We start from the raw sequence: 18,181 nt of genomic DNA, 5'->3' as shown, positions 1-18,181 counted from the left end.
CCACCTAACTTACAGGACCCAGTACACAATGAAAATGCAGGAGCCCCCGTTTGAGTTATTAAGGATTTCACAATGGCAGCATCAGAGCATTAAAACAAGCACAGGGCCCAGGTAACTATAGGGGTCCCGTGCCCAAGATGGCCCTGACTGCCCAAAGGAACGTAATGATATACCAAGGACACCCCCAGAGGCATAGTTTAGAAAAATCATTTTTACATATAACCACAAAGCCCTATTTTTAAGGGGAAAACACTAAAAATTGGCAGTTATTTTTTAAAATTTTTAAAAACTTCAGACACACCACTGTTGCCCAAGTGCCGTTGATTCAGCTCTGCTATTTGCACTCCTTTGGTAAAAAAGCCGGAAAGACTGTCTTTCACCCTGCTTGCCTCCAAGGCTCTATACCCTGAAAGCACTTTGCATATCAAGAGAGAAGCTTGGAGCGAGTAACTAGACCATCAGTGCCATAGCAAAGCCACAGCCGGAAAGGGTCAGACGCCCATGTACCTAAGGGGTTCTCAAAGGATGGACGAGATCTAGCAACGCCAAGAGGAAGGGTTCCAGAAAGGGAGCAAAGGAGCAGAGAGAGGAGCAAAGGGCATGACTGGTCAGTGGCAAGAAGAGGGCCATAGGACAGCAGGGAGAGCTCACCCAACACCACTGAACTACTTTAGAAAATCAGTAAGAACCTGACAGCTTGTAAAGTTTTAGAATCTGATTTTAAAGCTGAGATTTCATGCTCATGCAGGGTAAAAATAAATGTGACGAATGGGCACCTGTCTATAAAGGACACACGACTTGTTTCCCTCTGTAAGCAAGCAATAGCATGAGTACAGCATCCATGAAAGAGTTTTTTTGCCCTTGAACTGGCTATTACTGAATCTTTAGCCAACTCTCCAGATCTCATGGGTGCCTCTTAGCTCTAACAGAGCTTTTTGGTTTTGTGCTAAGGCTCCTGTCCGTGCTGGGTCTTAGTCTTGCCCTTTGTATAACGCACAGCACCTTACAGGACAGAAGGAGACCCATGCTCACCGTCACTAATGAGCTCGGGGCTCAAGACAAATGTTTGGACAAAGTAGGACTCCTCTCTATACCTGAGACGATGCATAGCGAAGAAAACCTCAAAAACGCCCTTCTATCCAGACATCCGCCTCCTCTGATAACCATCGGGCTTAAGTATAACAGGACACCCAGAGCAGAACGTGGAGAGCTTCAAGGTCTGGCTTTAGGAGTCTCCGCCAAGGTACACGCTGTCTCACCCACGCTACAAGGTAACTGGTTTAACACAGACTACAAACGCACCATCCAAAGTCAAAGAGATGGGAATGCATGTATATTCCTCCCAACTGAGACTGCTTCTCTTACCCCCTGCCTCTTACTCTATTTATTTATTTATTTATTTATTTATTTATTTATTTATTTATTTATACACACACACACACACATAGAGAGAGAGATACTTATATATATATATATTTATATCTATGTTTATATCTATCTTTATGTACCTACACCTGCATAAACATACATGTATCTTATGTATATCACTATATGTGTATGTACCTATAGTGTGCATATATGTGTGTATACAAAAGACACATATAGAGAGAATAAGAGAGGCAGGGGGAGAGAATGTGTGTGTATACCCTCCCCCCTCCACACACACACACGTATGTAGTACAATTCAATTCCATTCAATTTCATTAAATTCAATCCACATTTAGAGTCTCTGCCATGTGCTGGCCCCACACGAGGCACTAGACACAGATTACAGAGAGTGTCAGCAGCCCCCACGAGCTCGCCATCTAGAGGGAGACACACTGAACCCAAACACCAGCATGGCAGCCACTTACAAGGAGAGGCAGCGTGGCTTGGTGGTTTAGATCGAGGGTGGTTACGACGTGTGCTTGAATCGCGCTGGCTGGGCTCGGGTCCCACTCCAGCACTTTCAAGCTGTGTGACCTTCAACTTGCAGCTTGAGCCACAGCCTCCTCATCAGTGCAATGAGCATCTGCAGCAGCACCTTCTCCACGGGGCGGTGAGGACTGAATGCTGTAACCGGTGAAAGCACGGATGCCGGCACATAGAAGGCATGCAGTAAAAGGGAGCTTTTATTATTACAATTATTCTTCTTATTGAGAAGACTGTGAGGCGGTGTGGGGGGAGGGTGCCAAAGAAAGAAAGGTCAGTCTAACTTGGGGGTGTCAGGAGAAGCTTTGGGGAGGAGGTGGTATAAGGAACAGGTGTTTGTCAGGAGAACAATAGAGAGGGGAGGCATTCCAAGGATAAAAAAAGAGTTTGTTCAAAGGCCCTGAGGCATGCAACATCCTGGCAGGTCCTGAGAACCAGATCAGCACAGCAGATTTAAGAGTTCAAGGTCACAGAGAAGCCAGAATCAGATCTGAAAGGGCCACCGGAAAGCCTCAAACAAGGGAATGATGAAACCAGATTCGCTTTCAGAAGGGTTTAGGTAATATCCAACTGAACATAATTTCGCCACTGTGAGGACCAGTTATCACAAGCACCACCAGAATATATTAAGGCCACAAGACAGAAGACTTACTGGCATGTCTATGTTCTTTCCTCTGTTCATAAGTCTTCAAAAGTTTTTGTTGCTTTGTTTCAGTTGTAGTAAATGCTGGCTTACTTTTCCATGCTGGTTTCATCGCTGCGAGAGTGTTTTTCTTTACCACTAACATCTTACCGAATGATTTTTAAATATTCATCCTCCTAACCACAAGAAGGGTCTTCAGTGGCCACTTCTTAGCATTTGTTAAGAGCCAGACACTAACTCGTCTGCCCTCAAAGTCTGCAGACAGCCATCACGGGTGGCAGGTCGGGTCTGGGAGATGGAGGCAGATGTGGGAGGCAGAGCGACGAGGGGGGATCTGTACTGGAACTAGAAGCAAAATCACACCCTAGGATAAAAGCAAGATGAGTGAACCAGGAAGGTCACTGCAGGAGAAGAAAATGAACATGTGCCAAGCACCAGAGGGATGGACGAGAAAGCAAAGTGGACCTGTAAAGGGCATTCGATGACCAAGGAGGTCCCTGGAGGGTAAAACTGGAGACGGGCAACTGAACTGTCTGGATGTGTCTAGATTCATTTGCTCACATATCATTCATGAGGTTGGACTATGAGTCGATTCTATTAATTCTCTTTGTTCACGTCTGTCCTGGGTCTGGAGAGAATAGCGTGCTGCTCCAGAGCCACGTGGTCTCCAACCAGGAAGGACTCAGGGCCACAGGGAGAGGATTCACTGCGAGCGGGCCCCTGATACAGACCAGGAATTGCCCTCGGCGGGCCTACAGAGGCTGTCTCCTTGAATCTTCCTTCCATGCTGTTGGGAAAATCAGCAGATGGGAACAGTCTCCTTTCTGGCCCCAATTTTCATTGCTCCGTACCTGAGATAACAGAGGCAGCAGGCGGGACAGAGAGCTGAAAACTGCCAGTTTCAAGTGCCTATCACTGTAGGCTCCCTCCTCCTCCCCAGAACTGACCTCTTTGGGTCTGGTCTTCAGATTTTCATAAAATGAACACAGCTTTTTTCTGATTCACTTTTTTCCCCTTGGATTTAACAAGCAGGGCCCCCAAATGCTCATGCATTAATCCTGCCATTCCCTGTCAGCCAGACCACTAACACGCGCGGTGCATGTGTGTTTGCGCGTGCTCCGGCGTGGGGATGCCCAATTCAGGACGAACGGGGAGTGCTGTCACCCCCACAGGACCCGCCAGTGTGTCAAAGCCAAATTCTGCACTCAGATGTCCTCTCAGTGCCACGGGAGTGCCTCTTGGTGCTGTGGCTGTCGCAGCCTGGGGCTCCCGAGCACTTAACAACTTAAGTTGTTTAAAAAAAAAAAAGGTAAAAAAAGCAAAATAAAAATGAAATAATCGTATCAACCTCTCATGTGGCACTCCAGCTTAGCGTGTATTTTGTGGTCAACTCAGAAGCTCAAAGAGCACTGCACGAACAACTAAAGAAAGGGTGAAAAATAACAGGATCTCTATCAATTGCTCTTTGTTTCCCAGACAAAAATTTCTCTCTTGAAAAATCAAATCAGCAAGAACTCATTTGTTGAACATCTACTATGTGACAGGTACTCGACATCCAGTCGCACATGACAGGATTTCTGTTTCACTATTGTCTCCCCTTTAAAACATTCAAAGCACTGATCAGGATGTTTTAGCTGTTTTCTCTTCAGGCAGTTTTCTTATGGTGACTGTCTTTCGAAGCTTCATACTGACGGTTACACAGAGCTTTCTGGGTCTTTTTTGGTCTGTTTTGTTTTCTGCCTACTATTGTTCTTTTTACCTAAAACTTTCCTTTTCTCTTCCTACTTTCTGATTTTAGGGAGGGAAAAAAAAAATCTAGCATCTGGGGTCTGAGACCACTTGAAATGTCTGGGCCGGGGATTGCTAATGACCTCCCAGAGATAACCCAAACTGCTGATTTAGCAAAGCCCATTCTTGACCTTGACACAAGACAAGACAGGCAGAGGGAGAGGACTTGCCAGGCAGCAGTGAAAGAAGACGGATCATGGAAGCGCTCAGATCTCCCCAGGCCCCCTCCCCCATTCAGCAAACACCTGGCTGAGTTGGAAAACATGACCGGTCCAACCTTCCTATTGGCACCAATTGAAGCTGTCAGCTCTCGGCTTGTCACCAGTTGCACTGGGAGGCCCCGGGCAGCCACAAGAGCCCTAATTAGGCAGAAATGACACTTCTACAGCTGACCTGCCAGGACCTTTGGCAAACCATTTAACATCATTAGTTAACATTTTTAAAAAGTGTGAATGTAAATGAACAGCCAGTGGCTTTCAATGGAGTTTGTCGGTGGCATCCCCCCCTCCGCCCCCGCCCCCCAGCTCACTCTTTCTCTTTTTACATGAATAGTCCGCTTGTTTCCTCCCGAATTGGAGGGAGGCGCTGGGGAAGAAGGAAGAAGAGGACCAGTCCTCTGTGGGGAGAGACATGTTAAAGCATAAACAAGCTCGGAGGACCATCTCTTCCTGCCTCAGGATAGGCCTGGACACACACACAAGCCCCCAGAGCCAGGGGAGCAGGGCAGGGGGGGGGGACAGGAGTGCACCCAGCCAGGCCCCGCTCCAGGAGCTGTGCTTGTGAGTGTAGATGTTGGCTGTCGCCCATTCCAGGCTTCGAGTAGGTGGGAAACAATTTCACTTCCCGACTCAAGGGTGCTTCTGAAATACTCTTTCTCTCATACCTCTTACCGCTCGTTAGCACTCTGGACAAGCAGATGTTCGGCAGTGAGGTAGCAAATATCTTGTGTGTGCTTCAGGCTAACCGTACCAGCTAGAAATGAACCTCGTCCCTCTCCAAAGGAATGAAATCTGGGGGGTATAACGACTTCCGACGCCAGTTTGGTACTTACACAAATTCATTCCTTTCCTACCTGAAGCTGGTATTTCCCACCTGGAATCACACTTCATTTTGCTCTTTGCTGCACACCCACAGAGTCCGTACATGCCAACACTCTCCATCTGTAGGAAGGGGGAAAAGAGTGTCACTGTGAAAATGTCACTTTGTCTGTCTGCTCCTGCGCTGCTCTCAAAGCATGTGTTCGTGCTGGGTGGCAGCTAGAAGAGACGGCACAGGGTAGAAGGGAAGCAAAGGTAAAGGGGTAAAGGCCGGTAGCAGAGGGGCCAGGTTCCTGGAGGGCCTTTGCACTTACCACCCACTGGCTGTGTTGGCCCTGGGCAAGGTGCTTTGCCCTGAGTCTCAGATGTGTTCATCTGTACAACAGAGATAATGCCTACTACTTCCGGTGAGAAAAAGAATAGATGGACATATCATGAGAACCCGAAGGCCCCATGTAAAGGTAAGGATTTCCAGACCTTTTAGAGCTGCCAACATGGAGGCGCGACGCCATATTCTCAGCTTAGTGAAACTCTGTCCTCTTGCTTCTCAAGGCAGGCTGGATAAAGCCACACCACCAGTGTGTACCACCAGTACATCCCAGGTCCCTCCCTGTCCCCTCTGCCCCACCTCCACTCCAGCTTATTCTCCAAAGGGCTGTAAGGACCACAAAGACAAGCGCATGGGTCCCAGACAAATTCCTAAAACCCATGGTCCCATCAGCTCTTTAGCCTCTCTGCTGGATCCTAAGCAGTGCAAGAGGGGAAGCCCATTTGTCTATCTCTGGATTTCCAGAAGGCGCGAGGACGCCGTAGATGCCCCGTGAAGGTTCACTGCGTCAAAACGCAGTGCAACTTCCAGACCTGTGCGGAGGGTGGTCGGAACCTGTGCTGTCCGAAGGCAGCCCAGATCCCGAACTGGGAGAGCTTGACTTGTCCCTGAATTTAAAAAGGAGTCAAATCAAGCCGGTGGTGGCGTGGGGTGGCCAACGCCTGCTAGGTAGCCGTAAGAGAGAGAAGCAAAAGAAAACAATCTTAGTTTGGGGCAGAAAGAGGGAGAAAATACTGGAAAACGTCCTTAATAACAGTAAATGGGAAAGGGAGAGAAGAGGTCCTCGTGATGGAGTATTTAGTGCTTTTAAGCTAAATACCTCAGCATATTAAGCAAATAGAGAAAAGCCAGCTAGAAGATGTCAGCAAATTGAGCCGAACAGCGCTCAGAAAGCTCAGAAAGCCGATAGGAGGTGTCTGGGTTTGACCCCTTTTCCCATCACATGCCTGGTCCGCGCCCGCGTGTTTAGTGTTGCTTCTCCTCTCCAGCTGCGGGGCTTATTGAAAAGCTCTTGCTCCCTGCCTGGTTTTGGCACATTTTCTGCAGGTGCCTCCTACTGTGGCCACAATGGGCTGCGAGGGAGGTTTAGACCTGTCAACAGCTCCGGGGGCGGGGGCGGCGGTGGAGGGAGCGCAGCCATTGTCTTAAAGGGCCCGTGACATTGTGCGCGCCGCGGAGCCTGCCGCACCGGCACCTGCTAATGAGATGAATCTTTTCTCCCGCTCGCTCTTTCTCTCTTTAATGATTTAACTTGATCGCTTTGGCTCCTTTCTGGACAGCGAATTGCTCCGTTGATAATATAAAGTAATTGCCTGTAAAACATTGCTCCGCAACAACCACTCCCTTCCCTGGCTGAAAATGTCACAGCAATTGAAAAGCTCTTAGCCCAGTTCAAGAACGAGGTTGCTCGGGAGAAGGGTCTTTGCATATGTCTCCGAGGGCAGCAAGTTCTTGGTGTGTCTCGTTGATTTTTAAGACAGAGACATCTCCCTCCTGTAGCACAGTGGGAGTTTGGGTGCGACTGTGGACAACTAACCAGAGGAAAAACTCCCTTCAGCGCTAGAATTCGAGAGAGTTCGTTCAGGGAAAGGCATGCCTTTCTTCCTCACCATACCGTTCTTTTCTCAGAAGCCCCAAATTGATGGCTACATGGGTCAAGTGGGATTTAGGAGAGCGTCTTCGTTCTCCTCATATAAAAATAAGATATCTTTGTCTAGGAGGGAGCGGGGGCCTTGGTTTTGCAAAGTGGAATCCATGCTCTAATTGTTTCAGATTTGCTGATTTTGTTCAGACCTGTCACTTGGCGGCAGCAGTGACACACTGTGGGAACGGGGACCACACACTTGCGTTTCATAAATACTTTATTAGTCACTGCCACGCCAACGTGGGGAGTAATTCACCTGGAGAAAAATCACTTTGTCGTAGGCATGAACCCGCCAGCAAGATAAACAGTGGTTAGTGACGGTTTCATTTTCCTCTGACAGGTGAAAGCCTAAGTCTGTATCTGAATAAGAGAGAGAAACTTTTTTTTCAGTTTAATTGGTGAGAAGCACCGCTTGCTAAATGAGAGGCTGCTGCGTTACTAATTCGGGAACAAAGCCTCAGGTGAATCACCTTCCAACCGGATGAGCCATGAATATTTTTTGTCGCTGATGAAGTAAGGGCAGTAGACATGCTTATTACGGCACTTTATAAAAAGGCCAAAACAGCTGCCTGATTACTTGACAAACTAGAGAGAATGCAGCTACCAAAAGGCCATTTAAAATTCTAAATCTGAAGAAAGCCACAGAACTTTTTACAGCTAACCCTCTGAGAGGCCCCAGTACAAGTCCCACAATTGTGAACACGTGCGGCACTTTTTTCTCAGAATTTAGGGATTTTGGACTTCAGATTTTTAAATCTTGTAATATCGTCAGAATATGCCTGATATTCAGTCACAGCAATTATACATATTATACCAAAATAACTACACATCATGAAAGGTATTTTTCCTTTCCCATAATGAAGAGAATTTTAAAAAATCTTTAATTTAAACCCATTAAATAAATTGATTCCTGAAGAGAAGAACTATGTTGACAGCTTTTCGCCAGCAACTAGAGGTTTTTCTATTCGCTTGTGTGTGTGTGTGTGTGTGTGTGTGTGTAAAATGAGGGCATGGAACGAAATGACCCAGAAGTTCTGCCTGGCCTATGATTTTCTTATCTATAAAGATGATTCCTATCATGGAAACAAGCAGTAAACATGACCACACAGTTATTTCTAACAGCTTTGTCTACCAGACAGGCGCTCAAGACAGAGTAAGAAATGGGTTACGTCCCTGCCGCCACAGCCACAGCGAGGAGAGCCTGGACTGCTCGGGAGAGGATCCCAAACCCCCTTCCCAAAGATAGCCCAGGAAGCAGGAATGTGGGGAAGGGGGCCCCCTCGGCGGGGGGCAGGGGAGGGTGGCGGCCTGCTGCTGGCGCTCAGGCTCCTGTCCTCCGCATGAACTCCCAGAGCCAGACGGGGTGGATGGTGTGAACACCGCGTCACCACATTTCTGGAGAGGGGAAACAGAACGTGTGAAGAGGACAAAAACAAGTCGAACAAGCACACAGTCAGTGGAACGAACGAACGTCAAAGCTGACAGCAGCCCCAGGACTGGTTTCACTTTTGCGTCCTCTTTTTCATGTATCTGCACACGATGTAAGAGGTCTGAATAATTCCAAAGTTCAGAGACAACAAAATGGGGATTCACGTCTCATTGCCCACGTGGATCCTTGCAGCGCATCGGAAACCACCTGACTGCACAAGGTAGAAATGAACCTTGGGTTACGTGCGTTTGAACTTCGCACCAAATAGGGTTTGTCAAGATGTTGAGCATGTTTAAAAAGAAAAGAATGTATTTTAAAATGCTGCATCATTCCTGCGTCTGGGTGAAATGTTCACACCAGCGATGAGAGTTATACCCCAGGGTATAACTGTTATATGTGTTATATATATGTGACTGTTCTGTAGGGTAAAAGCTAACATTCTTCATAATCAGATCTGTATGTTTACTTATGTTGTGAGAGCCACAGACATTTCAGCCTGAGCCCCTTTATTTATTTAGTGTTTGCATTTGCTACTGCCAGGTATCCCCTGAAAGTCAACACACAGAAATGTTAAGATCCTTTATACTCAAATAAAAAGTTCACATCAAGCAGACTGAATAGTACCTATTGAAATGTTTGTATTCCAGATACAAGGTGCACTTACTTTCCAGTTAGAAAATGGAACACGGAACCACTGGCTAAGGGAAGAAAGATTTTGCTATGTCCTCCCTTGGTGGAACGTAGGGCTCATTCTAAATCAACACCGTACCTGCAGGGTTCGTGAGGATGTCAGACAACACGGAACTATGTAAGCACAGACTTCAAACCCCCCCCCTTCCCCCGAGGAGTTCGGTTCTACTTTGTTTCTTACAATTTCCTTAGAATTACATGCTGCCAAGTTTCCTTTTCTCCCAAAAGTCAGTAAGCACTAAGTAGCCAAAGAAACGTTACCAAACTGTTTCTCTCCAGTTTGTGCGATCAGGATCACAGCCCCTTTCCTCTGATCCAAGCCTTCCAGAGTTCAGCTTATTTTAAAACATCCAATTGAGACAGGTGCACTTGAGTAACCGACACAAGTATGACCGACCCAAAGGACTAGCTGTAGACACCAGCCATTAAGAACCTGACATTTTTACCTACGTATCTTGTGAAAAAAATAGATGCGATAGGCTGGCACAAGGTATATATCCTGGAGTCTAAATTTGGAGAGCGAGGGGTGTCGCTCATAAACACAGTAAGCCCAGGGGCTGATCCTCACGCGGCCGCTGAGCCTGCACCCCAGAAGGTACAGGGGCATGTGCGTGACATTGACCCACCAGCGAGGGTCAAATGCTGTGCCAAGTAACACTGCATTTGTTTCTTAGCATTAGGGCTTGGAAAGAGTGTGAAGAGTTCAAGGCATGCCCCTAGTAAGTTAGAGTCAAACCCAGACAACATACACAAGGGAAGGTAAAAATGGTTATTTTTAGTAAAAAACAAAACAACAACAACAGAAACAACACATGGTGATTCCTTCAGTTCTCACAGAACAAATAATACTTGGATATAAAGTCTATTGCAAATACAAATGAAAAGATCTTTAAATCTTCAATGCCTCGTTTTGATTGCATTTCCTGCTTTTGCAGATTTAGGATTGTCTCAAGAAAAGACAACTATTTTCCAACAATAGATTTATAAGAAATGTACAAAAATTATTTACTGAACAGATGTTTTTCTTGCAACAGTTCTTGACGAATTCAAAATGCCTGGATTTTCAGGAAAGTAATAAATAATGAGACATAGGACGACAAACATTCTAAAGCTTATAAACTGATACCCACACGCCTCAGTTATTTCAAATATCATACTTTAAAATAAGAGTTGTTTTTGTTCTTACTCTACAAAACAGTCTTTGATTCTTGCTCTATAAAATACAGTCTTTGAAACTGTATTCTCAAAATCAGCACATAAGCCTTACTTTCCCTTTGCACACTGTCAGCTTGGCTCTTGAGGAAAAAGAAGGCATTTAATGATTAGACAGCCAAAGTTTAGGTCAGATCCACAAGTTAATAAAAATTCCAACAAGTGTTGGCATGGAGTAATTTTACGGCCAAAAGAAATTTCTTACTAGTTCTCTCAAACAGGAACTCTACTTTTAATCCTGTAGAAGTAGAAAAATTCTTTAGAACGCACAGATACTTCACATTAACTGAGACACTCTTTGCTATGAAATTCTCTGTCTCGTGAGTTCGTTACCCGGTCTTCTCTACTTTCAAATTCCCATCAAGGTTCTAAGGCTAGAGTGCAAATATTTGGCCATGAACTTTGGGAACGAGGGTTACCTAGAACGGCTCAGGGATATTTTAAATCACCTGTTGTTCATAAATCAACTCAAATTTTTACAACAGTCTAACAGTAGCTATTGGGCAAAGACAGCTCCTTCTGGGAGTTTGGCCAGTTCCGACCCACAAGGGCGGTGGCAGAGAATGGATCCTTGGTGACCCACGTTGCTTCCTTTGGCTGTATCTCTATGCACACCAAAGAAGAAGAGACCAGGGCAGGCACCCAGATACTTCTTTTCCAACCTCACTTTGCCTCAATTTTTTATTTCAAGTGAAAGTGCCCTTACACAAAATCATCCTAATACCCATCACTCCTTATTCCTGTCTGAGCAGGACTGTGTGAGATTTTCTCGTACTTTCCTTTTCCTCCCTACCTCCAAACTGTAGCATTTAAAGATGGTTATGCTGACTGCAGCCCAAACAGAAGACAGGCATCATTAAAAACATATTAAAATTATTTCCTTTCATCCTATCTCTCTCCTTAAATATTAATGGAAACATTATTTTTTTGAGAAACTAATTCTGATCATTACTGCTTTTATTTCTATAATATCCACCTAAGGTTTTGAATGCACAATCACAAAATATAAGTGGTATTTAATTAAAAACAGGATCTACTGTCCCTTGTTAACATACAATTCCATGTACTTTTTAATTACACAGATATTTAATCCAACACATTAGATTGGCGTTAGAGATTCATTCACAAATGTCACCTTAAATAATTCTGGAAGTATATAGGGCTCCAATGATAATACTTTATATATGATTGTCATATATAAAAGTAATGCAATTAAATCAAATCAATACTGAAAAGTTTGCCTAAAATGATTTTGCTAAAAATTCCTGGGAATTTACTCCCCAAAATTATACCCCCAAAAGAAATAATTCTCATCTGCATCTATGACTAAATTTTTTTTTTTAATTCAAGAAGCAAAAATTCTCAAACATCTTAAACAGGAACCCAAAAAAAGGGCAAATCAAGGAAGAAAAAGAAAACAAGTATGACTCTACATTTTGCCAACAACAAATGTCAAAAGTCAAGTCCTAAATTTTTTACAACTGAATTTTCTAAATTCCCCAAATAATGTTTGACAGTTTAACATTACCATAAGATTCATGACCAGGCCCGCAGAAATCATCAGTTATAAAGGCATACAGTGTTTTGATTTTGCTAATAAGAAATAGATAATTCCTCTTAAGCAGATTAACTTAAAGTACATTTTCAGGGAGGCTAAAATCCCCTTCAATCAAGATCTTAAGTTTAATTACAAAAGTCAATTTATGGGCTCTCATTCAAGTGCAACAACAAAATAGGTGGCCACAGGGGCTAGGAAACTAACCAAACCAACGGCTGCAGCAGTTACAGAGAAAACATTTTCAGCCACAACTTGACAAAACATCTAACTGGTCCTCTTAACTGGGAATTCTCCTCTCTTTCTTCTTTGCTGCCCCCTATGTCGGAAAGACGTTTAACATTTTCTTCATTCGCAATGAATGCAATTACTTTATTTACTTTGCTGCTTTTATATTAAGAAGTACAAACTAGAAAACCTGGCCTCTGTAGGATATTTTATATGTATTCATTTTGCTTTATTAGCCCCATAATTAGGTCACAGAAATACTCTTTAAGTTGTATCTACTTCTACAAAGTTAGAAAAGTATCTATTTAAATATGGCAAAATAGCTTGCTTTAAAGAATTTCTTTTGCCTGATATTTCCTCCTTTCTTTTCACTGTCTAAACTCACTGGATAATTGTCCTACTTCCTGTTTTCATTCTGCATATATAGAAATTGTGTGTCTGTGTCCTGAAAAATACTAATTAAACTGCCAGCAATAGCATCTCCAACAGTATCTTTTGGTCTTCAGTGTCAAAGCCCTCTGAACAAATGACCGGAAGGCTAGATCTAAGACGGCCTTTGACAGGATGCCAGCTTTGAACACTCATATTACGACCACGGCTTCAGCTTTCTGCTTTATTTGGGAAATGAGAGCTATAACACATCAACTCTATAATTTTGAGCAAATGGTAAAGGTTAAAACAAAAGTGATAGATTACTAGGAGGTCTGATTATCTCAAAAGGTCACTAATATTGTTTTAAAAGGAAGGGCGTTCCCCTTATCATTTAATTTAATTCCACCTGAATTCCTGTACAAAGCTAAATAAATGTTTTCAGACCAACACAGCAAAACTCTAAAAATGTTATTTTCCTTCTCCTTAACTTCTTTGGTAATAACGACATCCTTTACTATATGTTGGGATAGTGGGAAGAAGTTTCCATGGATTTTCAAATTTTATCTCATAGCAATCCCATGAAATTGAAAATATTAGGTGATGAGCAAATGGGCTCAGAGAGGTCAAGCAATGTGTACAAGGTCATACAGCTGGGAACTGGAAGAACCAGGGCTTGAAACCAAGTGGTCTGGTTCCAAGCCCAACACTTCTAGGCCTTCTTGGCCATACGCACTATCACGTCATTCCTGGGTGAAGCCTTACCCATTCTCTTTCTGACATGATTCATGAAGAAATCTCTTACAGCAGAGATTCTCAATCTTGGCTGCACATTAATATTACATATTAAAAAAAAATACCTCTGTGTGGGCCCCACCCCTGGAGAGTCCAATTTAATAGGTCTGTGGTAGGGCCCAGGTATCAGCATTTTTTAATACTACAGCAGTGATAGATAACCCTCCTCTTCATGGTGCTTAAATTCTAACAGGGCTTCGATTCTACCAGAACCTAGTAGAATCCCCAAGAGATTCTGATGTTCAGCCCAGACTGAGAACCAGTGATCCAGAGATCAACACAATTTACCCAGGCTCCTTTCTCCGAGCCCTCCACGTGAGCAACTCATTTGGCTTCTTCCAGAAAGGATGGCCAAGACCCTACCAGTTGCTCACATGAGACAGTGGGATCTGACTACAAGACTTCTAGATCTGAGAGGCAGAGCAGCACAATGGTGGGGGAAACGCATGGGCACTGGAGTCCACTGGGCCTGGGTTCAAATTCCCTCTCCACCATTTGCTAACTGTGTTGCCTCGGGCCAAACGCTTACCTTTTGTGGTTGTTTTGCAGATTCGACAGGATGGTCTAAGGAAAACCCCAGGCAGATAAAAAGTTCTCCATCAATGGTAGTTGCTGCCCTGGTTTTTGTTGTTATTTCTAGCACAGGGGTAATGACTACTGCTGGGAGACATTGGTAATGAAAAAAAAATCAAATTACAAAAAACGTTTTATTATTAGTCAAATCATTCCTACTCTTATTACTTAGCATTTAATTTACAGCTCTTTATATTGTAATTAGCTTGGCAATCCTATTTCTCATTCATGACAACTGGGTGAGGAGGGGTAACATTATCAATCCCATTTTCTAGATGGGGAAAAGGCAACATTCCCATCTATTCTGTCTCCAGTTTCTATGATTCTATGATTAAAGGCACCTGCAATCAAGTTCATTAGTTCCCTATGAAAAATGATATTCAACACAGATGGCAAATGCAGGCGAGAATTAAGAAGCACTTGATAGCAACCCCAAAATAACATCTAAACAATCACTTCTGAACATTAAAGTCATGGTAAACAGGTTCCAATTTATATAAAGGTGTTGGAAAGGATTAAGGGAAAATGAACAAATATATTTTTCTTTATCCTCATTCATTTAGGAAATGCCTGACATGGTTTAGAAATCCTTTTTGAAATGCAGACTGAAGAATGATTAATTTCCTCCACGAAGGGTCCTCATTTAGCAGATAGGGCTGGTCTAATACATCCTGATGTTTTATCTTGAATCAGAGCTACAAAACAGTAGAGGTCTAGGATGGGGAGACCTGGCTCCATGGTTCTCAGTCGAGCTCCCTGAAAAGCCTGCACACTGTGGACAAGGGGCTCACCATTCCAAACGTCCACCAAACACACACCCGACACTGGAGAGCAGTTTGCCTATAAACGTATTCTTTGTTGTATGTATGGAGTTTACATGAATGAGATACAACTGCTCCAGACATACTACTGAATTCATACTCACTGCAGATAACCACTATTATATGGTGGGGGGGGGGGTCCCTCAATTTTTTGTTGTTAAAAAGGAGTCTTCATATTCAAAAAGCTTAGGAAACTACTGCTCTAGTCCAGCCACTCATTTCTTTGATGAGGTCTAGATCTGGTGGATAACTGGGACTCCAATCTGTCGTCTAATTCTCAAATGACCCTTGTGCCACACCATACATCCCTTCCACTGTGGGCACCCCATCCAAGGGAAGTCAACAGTCATGGCTGTGTCCTCTATCTAAAGGAGGAGAGTACAGAATGCCTGGGTGGCTCAGTCAGTTAAAGGAGGAGAGTATAGTCCTTCCATCCCTCCCTGGATATGTTCCAGAACCTTCCTTTTCTCCTGAGCCTTTCCTTTGCCTTTCCTTCCCTTCTTTTCCTTCCCCTCAACTCCCCTGTTTATACCTTTAGGGTTAGCAGCATTCAAACCCTTTCAAGCACTGATGTTCTGTGAGTGCCCCTGGACATTCAGTCTCAGTATGAAATGGAAATAGTCACCAAGATACTAAAACACGGAATGTGAGAAGTATGTATACAGTTGGCATGCACGTGAATATATTTTACAGCTAAAACCCCAGTGCTTCTAATATCTACAGAAAATAAGAAAATTGAAATATTCATGAATAGTCATTTTATTTCATCTGGATCTGTCAACACTAATAGGATGTTAATAAACCCCTAGCATACCAACTTTTCAAAATGCTTTCACATCTCTTAATGCAGTTTATTGTCCTGATGGCTCACGGGGATGTAAGTGCTAGGATTGAGGGCCACGAGAACTAAGTGCCATGAAGAGAAGAAATGTTAACCTATTTTATTCACTGCTGTTTTCTCAGTGCCCAGAACAGCTTCTGGCACATGGTAGACATTCAATAAATATTTGTTATTGAGTGAATGACAGAAGTAAACAGGGAGGGTGCTTTTAGCTATTTATTTAGCCTACATATAGTTTTATTTTTAAGAAGATGGGATGATTCTATGAGGGAACAACTGTGTACCTAATGATCTCTTTTCAGTCTTTAATTCTCCTTTAACTTCGGTCTTTAATGTGGTTTAATATTCTTCCTTCAAATATTTTAATGTAATTGTTCAAAGTTAAACAAGTAGTACATTCATTTTAGGAAAATCAGAATACTACTAATATAGAAAAAGAAAATTAAAATTCCCAATGATCTCATTACCTAAGGACAACACAATGAATATGCTCAAGTATATTCTTTCCGATTTTATTCTATGCATATGTACACACGCATATCTGACACACAAAACTCTCTGCCTTAGACTTCAGGACTTGGACTGTTTTCTTTTTTCCCAAACCCTTTTTTGCTTATTGCCTATGATAGCACCTTACCCTCCTCCTATGTCCTAAATATATTCCTTCCTCAATATTTAGGTCCTTGCTTCAAGAGGATTTTTTTTCCCTTTTCCCTCCAGAGGATTCATCTATTCTTATTTCCACTTTAAGTTCCACGTGGATGGGTGATCACTGTATCATCAGTCCTCCCTTTTCTCTGAGATACCAGTGCTCCACATATTCCACACATCTAAAACCAAATGCATCATGTTCCTTCCATCAAAACCACATCACTCACTCATCTATCCCATTTCTATCAACCGTGAAAGAACGCTACAGGCCATCCTCAATGGCATCATCCTTGCTCCCTCAACCCCACATCCAATCACTCACAGTGATTTCCATCCTTCTTCCTAATTAACTCTGTCCTCCATCTCTTGCCATTGCTACCAGCGTGGTTCAGGCCCTTACATCAACCTGATTTTCTACCTGTGTCTCCTGCTTTCTGCACAACTAAACACCCACCAAGCCGCCACTGCTGCCAGGTAACTTCCTAAAACACCACTTCCATCTTGCCCAACCTACTTTTCCATCCTGACGTCTCATTATTACTGAAAACAAATCCTTTGCTCCAGTGAGCCTGGTGTATTCATTATTCACTCAACTCCAAATCATTTCGAGTTAAGTATTTATTCAGCATTCATTATGTGTAAAATCCATCCATTCCTTCAACATATATTTACTGAGCAATGATTCTGTAAGGTAATATATTGGGGACACAATGGTGAACAAGACAGACCAAGTCTCTGTCCTCATGGAACCTAGAGGCCAGTGGGTTATAGATGGGAGACTCCCAGACGTAGTGGCCCCTGCCCAGGGCACTTTCAACCTTCCATTCAAGTGTCAAATGAGTCAAGACATCCCTGAAGGCTGAGCTTTGTGGCCCAGGCTGCAAGCCGGGAAGGAGTTCTGAAGAATGGGCTCAGTGAGGACAGTTGGTGTGGAACACGGCTTCTCTGCAGATGTGGGACTCAGCCCTGCATTGAAGGATGGGCGTCCCAGAGAAGGGGGTGCCTTCCATCCACGGCGATAGGAGGAAAGGCACACACGTGGAATGGACACAGCACCAGCACCAGCACTGGCTTATTCTGTATAAAGGTTCATTCAACACCCGGCAGAGCACATGCTCTGTCCCTGAGGGCATGGACCCTGAGGGGTATGTGAAGGGGACTCAGACTGCGCTCCTACCACCGAGGAATTTCCAGCCAGCAAGACCCATGATGATCTGTCACATCCCAGAAAGTGACATGTTCCATCAGAGATGAGGACACAACACTGAGGGAGTTCAGAAGGAGGTACATGTCTGGGTTCCTATAACAGTATTTATTGAATCACATATTGTTACACATCTGCATGCATCTATTGAAAATAACTATCCTGTTGAGTGTTTTCTCATTCACTTTCTCATTTTATCCTAAGTGACTTGTGAAGCAGGCAGAGTAGATTGGATTGCTTTCCAGATGAGCAAAATACAGCACAGATGTCTTAAGTGATCTGTTTAAGCCGGGAACACAAACAGGCAAGAGTAGAACACTGTCCATCCCGGCCCATTCCTGCAGAAGTATCTAGAGCAGAGGGCACAAGAAGCGCTGTAATTGCGCATGCCACCTGGCAGGGGTAATGAAGCCAAGTAGGCAGCTGGATTTAAAAGGGCAGGACTGAGGCAGCCTCTGAAG

General features: G+C 43.8%; 1 protein-coding gene across 4 annotated transcripts in view; it reads right to left on the bottom strand.

Moving 5' to 3' along the window:
- HSPA12A (heat shock protein family A (Hsp70) member 12A) overlaps positions 1 to 18,181 on the bottom strand; it is a 158,420-nt gene that overhangs the window by 139,324 nt on the left and 915 nt on the right. Inside the window, exons 2-3 of one of the 4 annotated variants that reach the window (XM_045803229.2) lie at positions 14,160 to 14,287; positions 5,415 to 5,502 (exon numbers count right to left, since the gene is read on the bottom strand). In XM_045803229.2, coding sequence (XP_045659185.1) covers positions 5,415 to 5,502 — 88 coding nt within the window. In that variant the 5' untranslated portion in view covers positions 14,160 to 14,287. The other 3 variants (XM_045803228.2, XM_045803225.2, XM_045803224.2) reach the window with 3 other exon arrangements.

This window comes from Ursus americanus, chromosome 6 (genome assembly GCF_024610735.1).
Source record: "Ursus americanus isolate L20-20 chromosome 6, mUrsAme1.1.p, whole genome shotgun sequence".
NCBI lineage: Eukaryota > Metazoa > Chordata > Mammalia > Carnivora > Ursidae > Ursus > Ursus americanus.
This window is presented reverse-complemented; position numbering and strand designations above follow the sequence as displayed.